The sequence below is a fragment of the Rhagoletis pomonella genome, unplaced genomic scaffold (assembly GCF_013731165.1).
Source record: "Rhagoletis pomonella isolate Grant_MI unplaced genomic scaffold, Rhpom_1.0 Rhpom_scaffold_00010, whole genome shotgun sequence".
Classification (NCBI taxonomy): Eukaryota; Metazoa; Arthropoda; class Insecta; order Diptera; family Tephritidae; genus Rhagoletis; species Rhagoletis pomonella.
This window is the reverse complement of record NW_023458564.1, coordinates 24,005,201-24,026,787: the sequence shown is the minus strand read 5'-3', so window position 1 is coordinate 24,026,787 and position 21,587 is coordinate 24,005,201. Positions and strand designations below refer to the sequence as shown.

Sequence of the window (21,587 nt, the reverse complement as noted above, 5' to 3'; positions counted from 1 at the left end):
AAAATCAATCCGATTTTCTAGTAACTAAAGATTTTGTACTTTGTAAGACTGCATACTTCCACTACGACAGAAAATGAAGTTTTTTTATAAAACCGATTATTTTCCATATCCGTCCGCCGGCAATGATTGTAGAATTCACAGACTGTCCACGTCGTCGACGGGTATGGTATATTGTCGCCGATTCTAAAGACTTAACGAAGAAAGAAGATATACATCTTTGAAAATCTAAATGGCCTGCGTAGGCCACATCACACAACGGAGGGTTAAACCTGTTAACGCGCGCTGCAGCGTTAGATGCCATGACTCCGAGTTTTGCCGGGAACGTTATACCCGAGATCCCAGGTGTCGTTGTTAACGTCGTTACGCAGCTTTTCCCCAATTTTTCTATCATTATGGAGGTCTTAAGTTTCTTCCTTGCCATTTCGCATTCTTGTGCGTACAAGCCTCGCATATACTCATATTCAGCTAAGACGGATGGTGATGTCCTTTGTCTACCAAAATGCAGTAGCTTTCGGTATTAGCTACATTCAGGTTTGCATACACTTATTCTGAATATAATAAGTTAGAAACTTCGTAGTTTTGCCAATTTTGTCGGTTGCTGCTCTTTGCGTTTCTTCATCTTCGAGGGTCGTTTTTGCAGACTTTTGACTAAGTAAGACTAGTAAGTAGTAAGAGAGTCTTTTGAACATGACTACCTTCTGCTAGATCCACTTTTAAGTCCTCTACCTTTATAAGTGCCGAGAAATTTCAAAATTCTTAATTTTCAGTGGAATGGGATGACCACACCAACCAGGAAGATGTCAAACCCTTATCAGAGCTTACCACTTTTGCCTAAGGTTCACGATGAGTGCTGTCGCAAGCATTATACCTACAATGAATGTTCTATACTAATATTTCATCACTCGGTTATGGCGCACCTAGGTTATATATGTACATATTTATACCCGTTTAAATTTAAATGTTTGAAAAAATTTGAGCATAAAATTTAAAAAATATACGAATATCAGCACTGCAATTGCACGAACTCTGTAAACACAGCTGCAAAATATTCAAGCGATTTTAGTGAATGAATTCAAATAAAATTTGTAAGCCCTCGAAAACGACCATTTTGCATTCCGTTATAAATTGCCGCACAATATTGGTAGAAAAAAATCTAATTTTCCATAGTTGGCCAACAACAGCTGCGTTCCGCACTGCGTTGTTCTCACTGCCGCCACCACACCCAAGCTCCTGCCACCCCCGGACATATATGGTACGCATTGCCAGCCAGTACCAATAGGTGCAGCTCCAATGCCAACAGCTAAATTAAACATCGGCAATGGCAACAGTAAATGCTTCTCGCGCTACTGACACCATTCTTGCCACTTTTTTTCGGTGTTGTAATTGACGTTGACATTGTTGCAGTCAGTTTGCAAGATTTCGCTTGCCATCTTACAAATTTAACTATCGTTTCCTTACCCAGCACGTTGGCTCTGTATGTCTTGCTTGCTGTTCTGCTTTCCACTTCACCAAAACAACTCACTACTAGGCGACTGGTGTGTCTTTTACAGATAGCTGAGATTAATTTTGTACTTATTGGCTATTTTCCATCCTTCATTCCCATTCTTCGTTGTCGACTGCAGTGCAGCTGACAGTTTATCATATTACTCGTACCTACATAGCTTTTCCCTCACGAATGTTTCCTTGCTTCCCACTTAAACATGCAACTGACTGTAACTTTTCTGTTGTCCGATTTGAGTTCAGCAATTTTTCTCAAAAATTTGTGTTGAAAAGCTAGTCTCGGTGTTGACAGTTGAGATTTCTAGCCCAATGACGGAAGTCTGATTTGTGCATGAAAATGGTTGAATGGTTCTAGTTGCACTGTAAGCTGCAAGTTAAGATATTTGAAAAAAGTGGCATTGCTTGAGAAGTGTTTTTGACCGTATTCTAAATAATAAGTCCTAACCAAACTAAATTAAAAGATAAATTTAAAACGCTAGGTCCCGTAGATAAGTGTTCCGAAGAATACTTTTCTCGAACACTCCAATGAGCCGGTTGTTGAGCCCACTGATGTGGGTGTCATCGGCATCTTTTGAAGAAGTGGTAAAAATATAAATTCAAAGAAAAAATACATAAAACTCATTAAAACAAATTTACGAAGATTAGTTATTTTTCTAATTGGGCACAACAATCGTTTTTCGATTTGGGCCGAGACCAAAAATCTTCGCCAGTTGTACAACAAAGTTTTTGCAAAATAATAACAATGGCATATTTTTGAAAGAGGGAACAAAGCTGATCATTTTCGCGAAACAAAGTCACAGTCCAACATGGCTAAGTATTAGTTTATTTACACCCAATACCTAGCGGGTCATGACGTGTCTGCGGCTATAAAATTTGGAAAAGTTAGAGAATTGATCCTTGTTTATTTTAAAAGGTTAAAAATTCAATACCTCCACTTTGACCCGCCGCTATCTGTTCTTCCCTACCTATTTAAAGTTTTTTTTTTTCAAAAACAACGGATAACTACTGAGTAATATATTTACAAATGCTGTATAATGCCATTGAGAAAAATATACCGTAATAACAGCCTAGAAAAAAATATAAAACCCTTTCAACAAATCAATTAATAAGTGAAATAAAATATCACAACAATCTGGTTGTCAAAGAAACGGTGTTGCGACCTGTCAAAGAAATGAGATTCAATTTACAAGTAAGCTGTATTAAATATCACAATAATGTGTGTGTCGAACATAATACGATTTATTTCGAAACATTTCTCTAATAGGGTTGCCGCCTGTTTAAAATGTTAAAATGAATTTAATGACTAGTTAAACAAAATATTTTATTATAAATACATGTCAAACAAGAGAGATTTATGAAATAGTTTTAAAAGGTGGCAGCCTGTTTAGCAATTCTAAATGAATTTAAGTAACAAGTGAGAGAGGTTTAAAGAATGCTGTAACTATTTGGAAAATGTTTTTGACGAGGAATTCCACCAGTTATGAATTTCAAAATCAATTTAGTTTTTAAGTTAAATGAAATATTTTGATAGGGGCGTCAAAAGAGAGGTTTAAGAAATATTTAATTCAAAAATATTTTTTAAGAGAGTTGTCACCTATTAAAAAAAGTTAAATCAGTTCAATTAATAAATTAAAAGTAATATTTTATTATGGACATCATACGAGAGAAGTTAAGGAAAGCTGTACCTACATACATTTTTCCAAAATATTTTTGACGAGGGTACAATAGATTGGCTGAAAAGACTGGCGGCGGATGGGTTAGCTTATTAAGTCCTGAACTAAAACCGGAACGAATAGATAGGGCTGGTTTTTCCAACTCAACTTAACTTAGCTTAGCCAATTTTTTGTACTTAGTCAATAATAAGCAGAATAAAAAGTAGGCTAACTTTTGACTTATGTCCAAAAAATGGCTAAACTAAGTTGAGTTGGAGAAACCAGCCCATAGAATGCCGAGCAGCTCCGTGCGAAGCAAGGCGAACTAAAGCGAATCTAAAAGGTGTTCATACTGAATGAGGCGGAGCGGAACTTTTCGCATAGAATCGGCTGTAAGGACACCACAAAACTTAACTTCAATGAAAAGCGACTAAAATATTTGAAGATTTTTTCAAAATATTTATCAGAAAATAAATTTCGATTGAATTGTTTTCAGCTTTATAAAATCAAAAAATCAAAGTTGAGAACCTTCTGTTCTGATGTGCTCAACTTAATTATGCATAGTGTTATAAGTTAATTGTGGATCTCAATATTTTGAAACGGACTTGCGGGCATAAAATCGCAATTGATGAAGAAGAAGTTAATAGAAATATGTATTAAACCATCACTTAAATGAAATCTGATCAAATGTCAACCAAAGAAGAAAATAACCCTTTCCTCATGCGAGAAAGGATGTATAAAAAACAAGTAAGAGCAATGCTGTCTTCGGCGAAGTTTGATGAGTTTTTTTCTAATATATTCTGTATCGATAGGAGAGTGACCTTTTTAATTTAGAATTTTAATAGGGTTGCCACCTGTTAAGAAAATGACTAACAAGCGTAGGCGTCAGTTCTGCACCGTCACTGTCACATGAAAAGACTTAGCCTCTGGATGTGTAATAATGTATTATTTTGTAGGGTTGCCACCTTTTTAAAAACTATAAGATCCTCAACGTTCGTTGGATAAAAAAATGAGATACCAAATGAAAGTGCATAGCCTTCGCATGTACAAAAGCTTTTAACTTTTTGAGTAGGGTTGCCACCGTGTTAAAATTACTGTCTTCTATACATAATATAAAGGAAAGGCGAGATATTTTAACCACGCTACTGAACGGATTTAGACATGATTTTTTATATATGTAATAAACGAAGTACATGATGACATATGATTTCGAAGCCTCGCGCATCCGTGGCCGGCTAGTACATTATAAAGCACCAATCTAAGTGATTTTCACTGTTTTGTGTAATCGGTATGTAAAGCGATAACACAATTTAATGTGCATGTACAGTATATTTGCTTTGCTGTCTCTGTGCTACCCCAAAATGCGCATCAGCAGCATTATTTTTAACATTTATAAGGAAACAGCTCCGATAGATGCATTCAACATGCAACTTAAAAAATTTTAACTATTAGCAATGATCAAAGAAAGTATTACGTTTACCTGCTCTGGCTCTACACTTACGCTAATTTTACAAGCTTTTATTTATTTTGCTCATCTCGCAGGACAACGAAAACGGCTATCATTTTATGTAGTTATATACATAGATAATTAGATACCATTCAGAAAGAATTTCGCTTGCAGTAATTTCTACCTGGTAAGTGCTCCTCCATTATTTGGTTTCATAGGGATTCGGATACCTTCCTCATTAAAGTAGTAAAGAAAATTCGCTGACGTGCTTTTTTGGGTTAAGCGCACAAATTTTTCGTGCAAAGAAGGACAAACTTATATTTGAACAATCAGTTGTATGGGAGCTATATGTAATAGTGACACGATCTTGGTAATGTTCAATGTAAGTATTCTGTCGGCCGCTGTGGTGTAGTGGTAAGCAGTGCGCGCTTTCACTAATCAGCACCTTTGTTCAAGCCCTGGTCAAAGCAACATCGCTAAAATGACTCAGCTCGACGTTCTGATTAAATAAGTATACATTTTAGTGGATCTATCTCTTCTTATTCTAGTACTTACAAACATCAGATCAAAGTTATAATACCATTTCATGCTCATGAAAGGTATAATAAGAAGAAAACACGTAAACATAGTTGTCCGCGAAAAAAGACACTCGATAAAAGTAGGCGCGGTCACAAGGCGAATACATATAAGGTGGTATCGATTCAACAAATAGAACAATTACTTGTATTTTGTTTTTGCTTTTAGCGGGCAATTGTCAAATTTCAGCTATTCTTCCCCGAACGAAAGGGCGACAGAAAATACAAACATTTTCACCTTTTCACTCATTCACTAGAGAAATACAGAATTTTGACAATCAAACGCTACTCACAGCTGATGAAACAACACCACCTTATATAAATTCGCCTTGCGCGGTCAGAGCGTTGGAAGCGAATATTCAAACAAATTTTCGTGATGTGTCTTTCTTTGCCGTCAAATAGGTTTACGCGTCTTTCTTCGTCTTATTTTTTATGCGTCCTTTCTCACATGGGAGAAGTATTTAGTCTGTTCCTTTGAACTTCGGACTAAAACCTGTGGAACTGTCAAACTACAATTTTACGCTCTCAAATGAGAGTAAAAGGAGAACAGATGCAGAAGTGCATAGGAACGCAAAAAGCACTATTTCCTGTAAAAACGTGAGACGGTTTGTTTACACGTCATTGGTACTACACTGATTTGGCTGAAATATCACTAAATAATTATTAAAATCTATACATATTCAAATATTTCGTTGTTTACTTCCATTTTTTAACAAATATAAGGTTCTTTGCTTTCACCGCTTTCTGTTTTTGTTTGCACATGTAAATCAGCTGATCGTTTGACACTTTTCATGAACTTACAGGAAAAAATACTCCGGACTAAATCCTGTAACTTCTGACTAGGAACAGTTGCTCAGTTACTCTCTCAAATGTGTTCCCACTTACAGGTTTTATGTCAATAGGAACGACTTCCTGTAAGTTCTGACTAAATCCTGTAAACCGGACTGCTATTGGAACAGACTAATTATATTTGTACACATATGTATATGTAGACGCGTCTTTCTTCGCTGAAGATTTACGCGTCTGTTTTCGCAAGCAGCTTTTGAACTCGAGTCTTTTTCGTGTGCACCGCCGGTATTGACTATTCCGATATGTATTCAGATTAAATATGTATCTTTCATGCCAGCTGGAAATTGACAAAAATATCATTTATTTTTAATTATTTGTAGTTTGTGATTATTTAATTTTAAGTCATTGCTTGAAAAGTTATTTACAAACACTTCCTAAAAATAGTAGACTTAGGATACTAAAAATAATAGAAGCCTTATCCACATTGGCATATTCGTTATTTTAAGGTACTGTTACACTCTTAAATATACCTTTGCACCACTAACTTGGCAGGTAATAGCCGTTTTGGAATGTGAAGTGCTAATATATTACTATCACTTTCTTAAATGTAAAATATAAAAATTAAATGTTAATCATATCAAAGTTTATCACTTCTTTTTACTAATTTATGATTTTTAATTAAATAAAATGAAAAATATTTTTTTGTTGCGATTAGGTCTTTGTTCAAGCAGGTTTTCATGTCGACTTTCTTAACTAATAAATGTGATGATCACGAAAGATTCCTACAATATCTGGCGATCTCTGAGTAGGCACAACCATGGCTACAACACTCGTCCGCTACACCATAGACACGGGGTTGCGATTGACGTCTCAAGCGTTTACCAGTGATTTGATGTTTCCTTCGCCAACGCGCCTCCGTTTTTAACATCTGTTTCAAACTTGGCTTTCGTTTATGCTTCGTAGGCACTAATGTGTCAAGCTGATCGAACTGTTCTTTGAATATGTGTGGTGACAGAAATATATCCGCTTGCCTGCGACTGCGTACACGCTGCAATGCTCCACCTATTGTTTACACAATACATATGTACAAGCATTAGGATAGGTATTTGTTTCACGGTTGTTTTTTTTTTGTTTCCAAAATAATCACTACTGCTACATATTTCTGTATGTATGTATTGCTTTCTTTTCGCATATTACTTACTCAAATTCTTTTTGTTGAAACCATTTTTGCAAATCGACATCAGCATATCATCGAGTGCTTCACCGCATAGTACTCGCCCTCTTTTCTGTGCTTCACAGACTTCTGCCATGAACAGGATCGATAATACCAACAGAATTGGCCAATACCTCTGCCTCCATGGTTCCCTCAATTTGGAGTAAGCTGGTGCCATTTTAAGCAACCTTATCAAATTTTTTTCACATCTCGCTCGTACTGTCTAAGTAGCGAACTTTACAGTGCCAGCGATTATTCTAAACTGAGAAATGTAAAAACCTTGTAAATTACTTAGCTCATAGCATATAGTTTTATATAGTTCATACTAGTGCGTGTGTATGAGTGTGCGCGGATGCGTGTATGGCTGGCTACATACATATGTATTTGGGACGAACAGCTGTTTGGAATAATGTTCTGTATCTACGTTAGGTAGAAGAGTTGTACGAATAAATGTGTATATGTATGCATGCGTAAAATACGCATGTTTGTTAGGGTGTTTATGTATTTTTAATATACGGATGTGTATGCACATTAGGGTGGTCCTAAAATGCTAGTAAAAAAATAAAATTAAAAAAAATAATAATTAGGTATTATAACTGGAGATCTCCTGAAGAGAAAAGTGTTTCCGGTCGAAAAATACTGATTTTTAAGATTTCTATACCAATTCTACGAAAATGTGTTTTTTCCCATATAAAATACATGGAAAACTTTGAGCGCTTTGAGCGACCTCTAAATATTTTTGGTTTTCAAAATAAAAAAATGGTGTACACTTTTATTCGGTATATAACAATCCTAGGGGATGAGAGCATTAAAATTCCGACTTTACTTGTTTTGGACCACCCTGATGCATATACATACATAGTACTTTTATGTATTTGGAACGGCGTTTCGTATAGAGAAATTCTGTTTTGTTGACTGTTGACTGTTGACTTTATTGAAAATTGTACCTGCTCGCTTGTTGACAATGATTGTTTGTGTGAATTGCTTATTCCAACACATGCAATGCAACTTAGAGCACTCGAAACTTGAGTTTTTTGCACTTGCCATTAATTTATTACTGATCTACAATATTTTTTCTGTAGAATATAAAAAAACGCTTAGATAGAGGCAGAGAACAACTATTAATCGCTATTATTACTATTTAAGCATATATGTATGTACATATGTATGTTTTTGTTTATGCGTGTTTTGGTATAATATACAGAGTGATAAAATATAATTTTATTCAATACGCATTTTGAACAATAAAAATGTATACAGTTATACGTAAGAGAGGTAACCTGAAGCCCAGGTCACTCTTGTATATCACATAAATTTTGCTTCCTTCCGAACAGTACAAACCGTTGTGCTTCGATATCGGTTCTGGAAAGCGCGGAGGAGTGGAGAAAAGATATTAATACTATACCCGATAGTACTAACAGTGTATACAGATAGCTCTAACTGGACGATTAGGTCGGAGAAGACGTTCTCTCACGAAACCATCCTCTGAAAATGTCGTTTAGGTTACCAGACCACTGCAGCATATTTAAAAAAAAGTGGACTTGCAAGCAAACATTTTTTAAATACTCTTAAAACTCTAATATCTCGAATAAATTACTAAGCCACGAGAAGGACTTAAAAGAGTAATTTATGTAATATAAGTTAAGACCAAGAATAATGGAATCCAAGATTGCACCAATCGAACTGAGAGCAACAGGGTGTGACGTCATGAAAGTGAGCAAGTAAAAAATAATTTTGAAGAATATGAGGAAGAAGTGAACATATGGTGCGGAATAGTGATGTAAAACTAGATATAATTCTACTCACTCTTCAGCCTTCTAAACTTGAACGTATATTCGGAACAAGCACATTATTTTAGGTACATTTGGAACGTATCCACATTACTGATGGAAAAATTTGCTGTTATTTTCAAAGGCATTTCAATGCTTTTTCTAGTGTAGGCATTCCAATAGGCCCCCTCCTGTGTTAAGGGGCATAAAAATTGGTAAAAATATTGGTTTGGCTTCAACTGCTCGCAGAAGTTCCGTTCAAGGCCATTTTTAATAGAAAATGTTGTTTTTATTTATTCCAAAAGTAGATATTATACCGTAGGAAGAGATAGTCTACCAACTATAAGAAATGTATGCACATAACTATACATTATTAATTTTTAGGTACGTTGATCTATTTGTAGGTAAAATTTTTCAGCAAATAGGTACAATATGATTAATTTTTAATTTCATTTTCATCACTGGTGCGAAAAATACTTTTATGATGTCAGCGAAAAGTTGGATGCTGTCAAACCGACAAAGAGAGGTTTAGGATTGTTTCGAGAGGTAATAATAACAAAATTTATCATGCTGGATCTACTTCTGATGTCCTGTATTGTTTCGTTATAGCTAATTTATTTACATGTTGATCCTCCTTTATTTCCACTAAAATATATTGTGCTCATGTGTTTCTAAGGAAACCATCTCTCATAATATGCACCTGTGCCTATGTAGAAGTATGTACTATGCATACAAAAGTCAGGTGAGCGCTCAATATCAGCTGCTTGAGTCATGCTGCAAGTAGCGCTCAAAATATTTGGTTAATAAATCCCACAGCTGTGACCGTGTGTGACTAGACGTTTTGTTTACTAAAACGTATGTATGTATATGTATATGAGTATACTATGTATGTAGGAACCCTGCAGTGAAAAACCAAACCAGTCAGTACAAATACCAGTTCATTAGCTAGTATGAGCTAAGCCGATGGCCTACCAGTTCGACAAATCGGAACAATTTATGCGGCCAGCGACATCTGCTTTCGAATTTTCTAAGTCAAATGTCGGCTGCGGCATCGCGTGAAGACTACTGAATACTTATGCCATAAAAATTAAATGAAAAAAGGAAAGCGGTAACATACATAAAAAAACAATATTCAGGTGAATTGATAAACTTCTCCTTGTTTTTTTTTCAATTCCCATATAAAAATTTATTAGTACCGTTAATCTTTTCATGGCCAAATGATCGGATGTAAGCCAAATTAGTACGGGTTCACCCTTGAGGCAACACCTTTCCAATAAAAACAGAATTATCGAAAGCAGTTGACGGTGTCCAAAGTTATGCGGTAACATATGTATGTACATTAAAGAAGTTAGTACTAGGTACTCATGAAATTTGATGTGTAAACATATGCGGACGGCAAAGCGTAAAAGTACGTGTACATATAAATATAATCTCAATCACAACTCGAGCAAAAGTTAAGTGTCTTCTCTGTGCCACCGTGGTCACGTTTTTCTGCTACACATATTAAGCAATTTAAAATTTTTTAACTTAATATTTTATTATAAATACCTTTACAAACCTCTTTTTCTTGCTAGCGTCAATTTTGGTTTACTTTTACATTTGACATTCTCCCCTTTCTTCGCAAATATAATCGATAAAATTAGGTTGTACACCCAAAAAGTTATCGGTATAATCTGAGATTATTTTATTATTATAACTTTGTATAACTAATCTCTTTTTCTAATTACAGATTAGGGAGTTAAGATCGAAAATGAGGATAATCTATTTATATGTAAACCTATTATTAGGCGATTCAGTTACATAGATACGCATGTAGGTTAGATTAGAAATCAAACATAAATTTCACTTAATTTTATTCATTTCGCTGATTTAAACCTTTTTATTCATTTTCATTTTTAATTCTTTTAATACATGCAATTACCGGTATGATTGAGAAAATATGGTACTTGTATACACTTGTGACTTAAGGGCGTTAAAATATCTTGAAAACACCGCATCAATTACTGTTTTTGAGCTTTAGTTTGAGAATTTCTTTTCGTATATATTCCTAAATTTAATCTGTGGTTCTGATTCATTTGCCACTAGGTTTACGTTGCAGTCATGAGTACATATAGCATGATGGGAACCTAAATTCATTTGTTCGGCATTTTCTCTTACTCTCGTCTTCTCTTCGTGCAATCTTGTATCAGCTCTGATCAAGTACTCAATGAACGTACAGGTTTTTACACGAACTTGCAGGCAGTTACAGGAAAAATTATTCAGTACTCCAAAATCCTGTAAATGAGAGCGATTCTTGGAGAGTTGTGTGGAGAATGAAGTTGCAAGATACATATTTCCCCTCACCCGACAATCTGTTTTTGGTATCCATTTGTCTCTGTCATCACCTAACTGTTTTTACACATGCACGTGTTTGCAAATTGATGACGAAGTGATTTTGTATGGAAAAGCATTTATGCCCATATATTTGAATAAAATAAACATACTTAGAAGATACGAACCAATACTTTCCATATACCAAAAGAAAGGAAAGCACCTGCATTTTTGACTAAATAAAACAAAACTAAAATCGTTCGAACGGTTTTCGAGAATTTTGGTATTTAAAAAAATTTGCAAATTTTTTAAAAAAATTCTTGCATTTAGTTAAAGTTAAAGTCTGTACACGATAATATTTATACTGCTCCAAAGAACCTATATCCCGAAAATGAAAGTTATATCTGCCAACCATAAGTTGCAAGAGCACTTTAAAAGCTCAAAATTTACCCTGAACTAAACCAATATTTACCGTTGTTTCTACGACAGACATCAGATTGGTTACTTACATAAATGTATCTGTCGATAGGTTTGGAATTTTTGTCTTTGAAACGGCACACCCTTCTTTGAAATCGCTTCACTAGTTCTCGTGCAATAGGCGCTTTCGTGAAGCTCTAAAAATTACAATTACAACATTTGAGCATAGCCTCCATATCGAAACGTAAGATGTATTCTACGTCAATATTCCCTTCACAAGAACTCGAGCCTGGGACCTCTGGAGTGACAAGCTAATGCATTGCATGTCGGCAATGGCGACTGTTGGAGCGCCGCGAGGAAATGGCATTCTTATTCCTTTCAAGGGGGGTGAATTGGCCGACTATCCCATCAACTGGAATGATGCTACTACTATTTCTATTAGTAGATGCTGATGCATAGCCTGACAATTGACATCTCGTAGGACATCGCCATGTTAAAACCACCAGTCGCTAACATTGAGAAAGGAGAGAACTTGGACCAGTTGTGCTGAAATGCAAACTGGTAGCATTCTAGTTCACAACTAGTAGGTTTCCCTGCAGGGCACGTATGCCTGCATTCATACATGCAAATATATTAGACTGCATCACCAAAAAAAGTTGCAGTTTTTCCGCCGGGATTAAAAGACCTAGTACATTTCAAGACTTCTACCGAAATATTTCGGAAAAATATTAAGATTGAAGTGAGCTGGACCGATTTGAAAATACCTTTAAAAATGGAGTTTTTTATTAATAAAAATAGTTTCTTAAAGAATTTTTTGAACCAAATTCCCTCAGATGACAAAACAGTTTAAGCTTGAAAAATCTGCATAAAACTATTAAAAAATTTCATCAATGGAATCATAATAATGAGATTTTTGATGCTGTTTTTTAACTTTTTTCAAAGATTTGTGTAAGAAAAACTTGAATAACTGCTCCAAAACTTTACCGATATAGACTTATGAGGTATCAGTGGAAAGGTATTTACTCACCTTTTTTATTTCTTTGCGAAAAAACTCATTCACATCCCAATATTTTCTTTATCAAATACCAACACATCTTAATTCAACATGGAATGACACTCGTTTATCTTAGCTTCCTCTTTCATACTTTGAATGAGCTTATTCGCAAAGAAATTAAAAGGGTGAGAAAATACCTTACCAATGATACCCCATAAGTCTAAATTGGTAAGGTTTTGGCTGAGTTATTCTAGTTTTTCTTAAACCAGTCATTGAAAAAAGTTCAAAAACAGCATCGAAAATCTCGTTATCATGATCCCGTAGAAATTTTTTAAAAATATTTTTAATCAAGCTTTTTAAGCTTAAACTGTTTAGTCATCATATTTTTTTTTTAATATTTAAAAGAACTGTTTTTATTAATAAAAGAGTCAAATTTTGGAGGTATTTTCAAATCGGTCCAGCTAACGTAAATCTTAATATATTTGCGAGATATCTTGGTGGAAGTCTTAAAATATAATAGATTTTATAATTCCAGTGGAAAAACAGTACCGATGTTTTTTGTTGTATGGGGAGTGATGCAGTCTAATATATATGTATGTATACGAATACAGTATGTAGTATCGAAAAATGAGCGGAAACATGTAATTTCGCCACTATTTTAAGAGCATAGAACAACAAACAAACATGTTTATACCTACTACTACATACAGTCGGTTTAAAAACCCATGCACATAAGAGCACAAATAAATATGTGTGTACATGTGTATGTATGCATGTATGTAAAAAGGTTCGTTTTTAAAATGATTGCATTGTATTACTGGTGTTTTGATGTTCGGGTCAAAGAAGAACATACATATGTACTTACAATCAAACAGTTCCAGGGGACAATCAACAACCAAGTGTTTGTGTATTTTTGGCTGGAAAACGAACAATTAGGGAGATAAAATATTTCTAAAAATAAACAAAAAAAGCGTTAGTTTGGTTGATATTGAATTTTTATACCCAATGCACATACATATGTACATATATTCAAAGAGGTCGCTCGCCTACAGCAAGGAGTGTAAATTTGTTTTATTGCCGCTTTACGAAACATACGTAAGTAGTACTTATGAGCTGGTGAATAATTTTTTTATCACCATAAACTGAGGATTTTACTTAGGCAAACATTGCTCCTGTTTAAGCAAAAACAATATACATATCTGTATATATATTACGCGAAGGGATTTTTTGTCCAGGATAAAGGATCTGCACCGATTTTCAAAAATGGGGTGTCAAATTAAAGCGCTTGGCCTGCATATGTGCAAACTGGTTTTATTTTTTCGAACAGAGTTGCCACCTGTAGAACAATTGAACTCAAATTATTTAATAAGCAATGCCATAATAACCGCGCCGTTCGTTCGGCTTTCCTAAATGAGGTGTCAAATAAAAAGGCTTGGACTGCAGAAAAAAGTTGCACCTTTTAAAAAATTATATTCAAATTATCTAAAAAAAAAATTAAATATTACATTATGGGTATCAATGAAAATGGTTTAGAAAATCTTTCTTTCCTAATTAGATTTTTGGAGGGTTGCCACCTGTTTAAAAAATCAAAATATATTTGGATTAAGGAAATTAAATAGGAAAATAAAATTCCAACATATTGGTGCCAAAAGAAAGGGGGCTCAGAAAATAGCAGTTTGAAAATATTTCGAAGTGGGTTGCCACCTGATTGAAATGTCGAATTAAGTTAACTTATCCAAAAGTTATATGAAATATTAGAAAATTTTTTTCGGGTAATTTAAAATTTGATAATATTAAAAATCTACTATGCGAAACGGCTGCACAGATTTAGGTGACACTCGAATTGCTTATACCTTACTAATATTTGGAATAGTTTGAAGGTTTTTGAAATTCTGTCTTGAGCGTTGTAATTCCGTGCGGGCTCACTAGTAGTTCTATATTACAAAAAAAAAAAAAAAAAAAAAAAAAAAACTATTTGTTGCATTAATTTTGCACTGATTTGAAAATTTATGCAAATATTTTTTTACTGCCCATAAACACTTGCGCACTTTCGACGAAAATTTAAAATTAAAGATTTTATTAAAATACATTTATTACAGGCGTTCGTAATGGCGGGAGGGGGATGAAATAACACAAACAGCAATAACGCAAATTTGTGTTATATCCCAATTGAATGTGAAATAACACAAATTTGCTTTATTTAATTTCTCGTTGAGCAATAAGACCAACTTTTAAACTTAACAATTGCGTAATAAAGCAAAATAGTGCACATATGTAGGTAGTCACCCAGTTACATTTGAAAAAAAGTAGTACATGAAAAAGTTAAATGGACGGATTTGTAAGTATACAATTTTGAAAGTGCTCAGTGTCGCGACGGTCCACGTCACCCCGCGACGTCGCGCTCGCGTCCCCCGTCCCCCACCCCTTATTTCGCAATTATGCACTGCTGTCATTATAACCGTTTAGAAAAAAGAATAATAATAAAATGACACTGGGTAATTTCTGAAACTGCTTTTTAATGTCCAAGTAATGGGAATTATTGCATATGGTGTTATTGCATGCACCCCACCCATGGTGGAATTATACGAGGTGAAGTAATATTAGAGTGAGAAGAAATATTTTGACACTGCCGTATTTGAAAACATCCCTATAAAATGTGACTACAAGACAGACGAGTGTTTGAAAATAAAGCGAGGAAGCTGTTTAATTACTTCACCTGTTTATTGCGATATTCATCCCACCTGCTTGAACCGAGTATACGTTCAAATTCAGAAGTCTGAGAGTAGGTAAAATTTTACATATTTTTTACATCGGATATGGTGAAACCACTTATGATAATGCAGAAATTTTAACTGAAGATAAAACTCAAAACAATATTCTCTGTGTAATATGCTGCGAACAGGAATGGTAACCTTTGTTTGTTGCTTGCTATGGCGGAATTATACCAGGTGAAGTAATTAGAGCTAGAAAAAGATTTTGGCACTGCGTTATTTGAAAACATGCCTATAAAATGTGACTATAAAACAGCCGAATGACAGAAAATAAAGCGAGAAAGCTGTTTTATTACTTCACCTGTTTATTGCGCCATGGTTCCATGCAAACATTTTAAGGTTTTCCAGCAATGTTTTCAACATATTAAAAAGCATGCAGATAAAATTCATAAAAAAGCGATATGTCCAATTTGTTGTGCAGTTATTAAAGACGACTCTTTTCCTACATTTTGTTAGACTTTCAATAAGTAAAAATATTTTGTGAATATTACTTTCCTCATATGTATTTTTGGAATAAACAAAGCTCTTTTTTCTTCTGTCAGTAAACTGTTTTTGTTACAAATAGTATAAATAAGCAATGGAAAATAAGGTAAAATTTGTTTTATTTCCAACTTTTGTTGGAAATAAAGAAAAACTCAGATTTTGGTATTATTTCCCATTTAAAAGTGAAATACAGCAAATTTTGCGTTATTGCTGTTTGTGTTATCTCCCCCCCCCCCCCCGTTCGTAACTTTTATTAAAATTAAAGTAGGTACATGAATACCAAAATTGAGCATTGAACTGAGGCCTTTGCTTACATTGTGATAAGCTACACGCGCGGACGACCGTTGTAAACAACATACATACGTATTTATTTTGCATACCCAGCAGGGAAAATAACAAGTAGTGTAACAACTTTCTAGGTCATTACTAGAACGACAAGTTATGCACCAGCAGAACTATGAGGGCATATAAAATAAAGCTTAGACAGGCTGCACTATGACCTTGTTCTGCATACCTCCGATACGAACCAAACCTCTAAAAAGCCTTAAAAATCCCATAAAAAGCACATCGATGAATATACGACGGCGAAATTTCGTCCAGTCATTTTTTATAATATGATATCGTCGTTTAAAGTACAAAACCGCGTATCAACAAAATCATCAGCAAAACCGCGTATGTGAGGTTGCATAAATTATTTTCTAGAGAGTATAAACAGTCATATTTGAAAATGGTTCTCTTTTTTATAAAGCAATCGCATTTCTGGCTAGAATATTTCACGACGAATATCCTATTTAAGAATTTCATTTAGCAATACCCTATATCAAAAATGCCCTATCTCAGCTGAGTATACATTGAAAATATACTGAGATAGGGCGTTTTTGAATCGGCAGCTGAGATAGGGTGTTTTCAATCACATTTCGAAATAGGGCGTTCTTGAAAAGTTTTCTGAGATAGGGCGTTTTCGAACTGGCTGTCGAGATGGGTCGATCTTCCACTCAGGTATCGATATAGAAAAGTTGCTCAGGCTATACTCAAACAACGAAGTCTTTAATGGCCTATTTAATACAAGTTTGAATTAAGACTAGATAATAACATGTGTCTTTTTAAAATGACGATCAAGCAAAGGACAATTGGGATCGGGTTTCGAGGCACAGCCTGCAATTCCACTTGGAATAAACCATAAAGACCGCAGTCATAATTTCTGCGCACGGTGCATGAGGACATTACAAAGCTAAGCACCAGTTACTCATCACGGTTAATGAACCAACCAAGTGGATAATCAAATGATACGCAATATTTATGTATAACAAATTTTTATATCCGAAATATAATACATTTCCGCTCTAGAACCTGTTATTTCTACAGCATCTAGTTTTTCCTTCGAATATACGTTTCTTTTACTGATAGCTTCTTTATTCGATCCAAAACTTTTACCATCGAGTCACTTCTTCCGGTTTGGAAACAGAGAGTTTTCGTAGGAACTAGTTAAAAATGGCCAATAGGCTGGATAAGGAAAAAATTCGTATCGTATGTACTCTCGTGTTTTGTTTGATAGAGGGGCTCAGGTGTTCATCTCTCTAGCTTGAAAAAGAAGTCCAAAGAATATTCCGCCGCACACTGCCGCCTAAGTGGGCAAAAATCGCAAAATTCGTAGTCTGCAATGTGAACGTGTTAGGTACTGTTGTAAAGGTAATAATTTATCCATTAAAAAGAATTAAACTGAAATTTCTCTTTAAAATTAATTACATGCCGAGAGGAAGCCACTAAAGTGAAACAATTTTATACTAAGAATTTTAATCAGAGCATAGCCATGCGTAAGCTTAATTTTGGAAAAAACTTAAACACAGGGTCTCTCTACGGTTCTCCAGAGAAAAATTGTATTTTTATTAAGTGAACTTTTAACATATGAATGTCAAATGAAAGATTTTTAAGAAAGCTGCATTACGAAAACTGTTTTGATGAGGGTGTCGCCTTTTTAGAAAATGGATTTTGATTTAAGTTTAAACTTGTTGTATGGATCCAAAATAATCGTTACTACTAAGAGTTTTATTTTTTCTCGGTCAAATTTGGTCATTGTTTGGTGCTGTTTATATTTGACGATAATTTTTAACCGTTTTAATTGAGACCCGTTTTAAATTTCGTATGAATTATGATCGAAAAAATTAAAAATAATGTTCGAAATTTATCGAAAAGAAAAAAATAATTTATAATCGAAAAAATTAAGTGCATAAAATAACGATTAAATTTGATCGGAAAAATTGGATTTATGGTATCCAATGTTAACACTTACATCTTTATTTTTATTATAAAGATCCTAACCGTTACGATCCCTACTTTACCGCAAAAGTTTTCCACATTTCCTAAATTTCAAATTTCATATTTCATATTTTTTCTGCTTAAGCTTAATGAAATATAACAATAAGATATTGATATGAAGGAAAAGTTTTTGGTATATCCTAATCCTAACCGCCAAAATAACGTAAGCGACATTTTTTTCGAAAGTTTCTTTTTGATGCAGAACTTCTTCTGGAATCTAGATGCTAGTTTTTAGGCATGCCATTGTCACGAATTTCGAAAGTTCGAAAATACGATGCGGATTGCAGATCATTTCTACGATTCGTAGCAAAATCCGAATACGAAAGCGTTGCAGAATAGGGGGAATATAAATAGTATAAATAATACGTAAGAAATACAGGTCTTTGTTAATACTGAAATTGCCAACTTAGTTCTTATTCGACACGATAGCCATGTTCTGCAACCTAGAAATAATCAACAGCGGCGAGCGCTGTGGTGTAGTGGTAAGCAGTGCACGTTTCCGCTCCGCAGGGCCTAGGTTCTAGCCCTGGTCAAAGCAACATCGCAAAGAAATATAGAAAAACGGTTTTTTCTTAACAGCGGTCGTCCTTCGGTAGGCAATGGCAGACCTCCGAGTGCATTTCTGCAATAAAAAGCATAAAAATACAAGCCCCATTCCGAGTCGGCGTAAAACAGTAGGTCCCGCCCCTTTCTGTGACAACACCGAGGCGCACGCCACAAATCGGAGGAGATGCTCGGCCAAACACTAACATATTTGTAAGCGCTAATCTATTACTATTATTGTTATTATTTTAAATTAAATTAATTATTTTCGGTGATATAATTTATTTCATAATGTTAAGTGGACCCTCATGCGGGCGGAGCTGCGGGTAAAACCTAATATCCACACTCAGATAGAAAATACGCAGACGCAACAACAAAGTGTTTCCATCCATTCCTGCCACTGAGGCTCAACCTTGCAGCATACAAATCTTGATAGCAAAATCGCACGTATTTGGTGAAAGGACACTATAAGGGGAGCTCTCATCTCATCATAGGGATTTAACTGACTTTCAAACTTTTATCAATGCTAGTCAGCAAATGTGAGCAATATTTAGGATCTATGACTTTCAATATAATAGGGGTATTCTCGAAGTCTCGAATTGCATGATAAAAACCGGTTTTGCTATAGGACAGCTTTGCAAACCAAGCAATCCGTGCATCTTCTAAGGGCTTGCAAGACTTCGAGTATACCCCAAATGTATGTATTTGCAATGATGGGTAGGGTATTTTTATTTATTTTTTCAGCTTTTAGCAGAACATAACGTTGACCTAATTCTCATGCTTATTATATAAATTATAAGTTCTTCTAATCATATAATTTACCATGCAGTTGACAGAAAATAGAGCTCAATCAATTTTACTTAATTTTGCACCATTTAACCTAGGCTCATTAATATCTTTGGTATGTCAACCATCCTTCTAACATTAAATGCAATCAATTTAATTTTTCTACTCTTCTTTGTTACTCTCGTATACGTACTTTGTATATACTACATATGTACGTACATTAGGGTGCTCCAAAAAAATGCATGTGAAAAATTAAAGTCGGAATCCTTATTCTCTCACCCTCTAGGATTGTTCTATACCAAAAAAATATACTCTTATTTTTTTATTTTGAAATCAAAAAATATTTAGAAGTCGCTCAAAGCGCCCAAAATTTTCCATGTATTTTATATGGGGAAAAAACAACTTTTCGTAGAATTGGTATAGAAATCTTAAAAATCAATATTTTTCTATCGGAAAACTCTGTTTATCTGCAGAAGATTCCCCGTAATAATACCCAATTGTGTATTTAGCCATTTTTTCATCGCAACTATAATTTATAGGTCCGCCAAAACCCCACAAAAACCCCAAAAAGGCAAAAGGGGGACCAATAAAAAATGGTTAGTAATTCAAATTGGTTAAATAAATAATTGGGTATTATTATCTAAAGTCTCCTGAAGAGAACCATTGTTTTACGATCGAAAAATATTGATTTGCAAGAATTATATACCATTTCAACGAAAATATTTATTTTCCCATATAAAAATACAAGGAAAACTTTGAGCGATTTGAGCGACCTCTAAATATTTTATTTCAAAATAAAAAATAGGTGTATACTTTTTTCGATATAGAACAATCCTATGGCGTGAGAGCATTACAATTCCGACTTTACTGTTTTTGGACCACCCTAACGTACATATGTATATGACAATATACAATATTAAACAAATGCTAATTCCGATTTGGTATACATACATATGTAAGTACGTATTTATACATGAAAATATCTAAACCGTATATATACATACGTATGCATATCTATACTTACAACGCAAAAAACAAGGACTATCGAGTTTTATTTATATATATTTGCATATACATATATGTACATATACATGAAAACATTATACATAAGTACAGCAATTATGAAAATTTCTTTATTAATGATTGCAACTTAACAGCAAATTTAGTTACTAAGCGCTTTTCAACAAAACATCCGCGATTCGGGGGCCAGACAGTCTGAGTGGCTTATGCTGCCACAAACATACAATCGATAAGTACCCAAGTACAAAAGTACATAAATACTTACTTACTTATGTTTACATGTGTATGTTTGATGTAAATATTTTGTGGAAAATGAGTGTTTGCACTGCATTGAAATTTTGGGTTGAGGCACGCCAATAAATAGCTGTCGCTATCAGTATTGTTGTGATGTTTCTTTATGTTTTCGTTGGCTATTTATTTGTTTGACGCTGTTTGCTCACTCACTCACTGCTCATTTATAGAAAAAAGATTAATTTACATGAACGCCTGGTCGAGGATGAATTGGAACGATGTTGAAGAAAAATTTTCATTGTGTATTATTATTATACCTAGATGCAGTAAATACAATGTATTAAAAGAAGAGCAAAAACAATAAGTAAAACCAAAGCACATAAATCATTTTATATTGAAAGATTTATTGGACCATTGATAATAATGTATGTACATATATATATTGAAGGAAATTACATACGTAGGTACATATACCATCGTTTATAAATAGCTTTTAAAATAAGAATTATTTTGGTACAGAAATAACAATAACCTATTACTTCATTTGCTTCATTATCATAAATATCAAAAATATTACACTGCTGTACGCCTACTTGTTATTACGTCATGAGTTTAAAGCATGTATCTGATAACACAAAATAACAAAAATTTCTTTTTATAATTGTGCAGCTCAAGAGTTTAATGTTAAACGATTAAAAATGCACATGGCTACGTCGCGGGAAAAATATGGTTTGAAAGTTTACTTCGAGAGAATTTTTTCATCATAAAAAT

General features: G+C 34.2%; 2 protein-coding genes across 2 annotated transcripts in view; one reads left to right on the top strand and one right to left on the bottom strand.

Annotated features, from left to right (window-relative positions):
* The window catches only part of LOC118746170, a gene marked incomplete in the record, with an annotated part of 421,140 nt that overhangs the window by 61,851 nt on the left and 337,702 nt on the right, over positions 1–21,587 (top strand).
* On the bottom strand, positions 6,375–7,422 carry LOC118746171 (probable insulin-like peptide 4). Its single transcript, XM_036479974.1, has 2 exons — positions 7,165–7,422; positions 6,375–7,025 (listed from the first exon to the last, which is right to left on the bottom strand). Exons 1-2 carry the CDS (start codon positions 7,352–7,354, stop codon positions 6,733–6,735), a joined length of 483 nt encoding a protein of 160 aa, XP_036335867.1. The 5' UTR covers positions 7,355–7,422; the 3' UTR covers positions 6,375–6,732.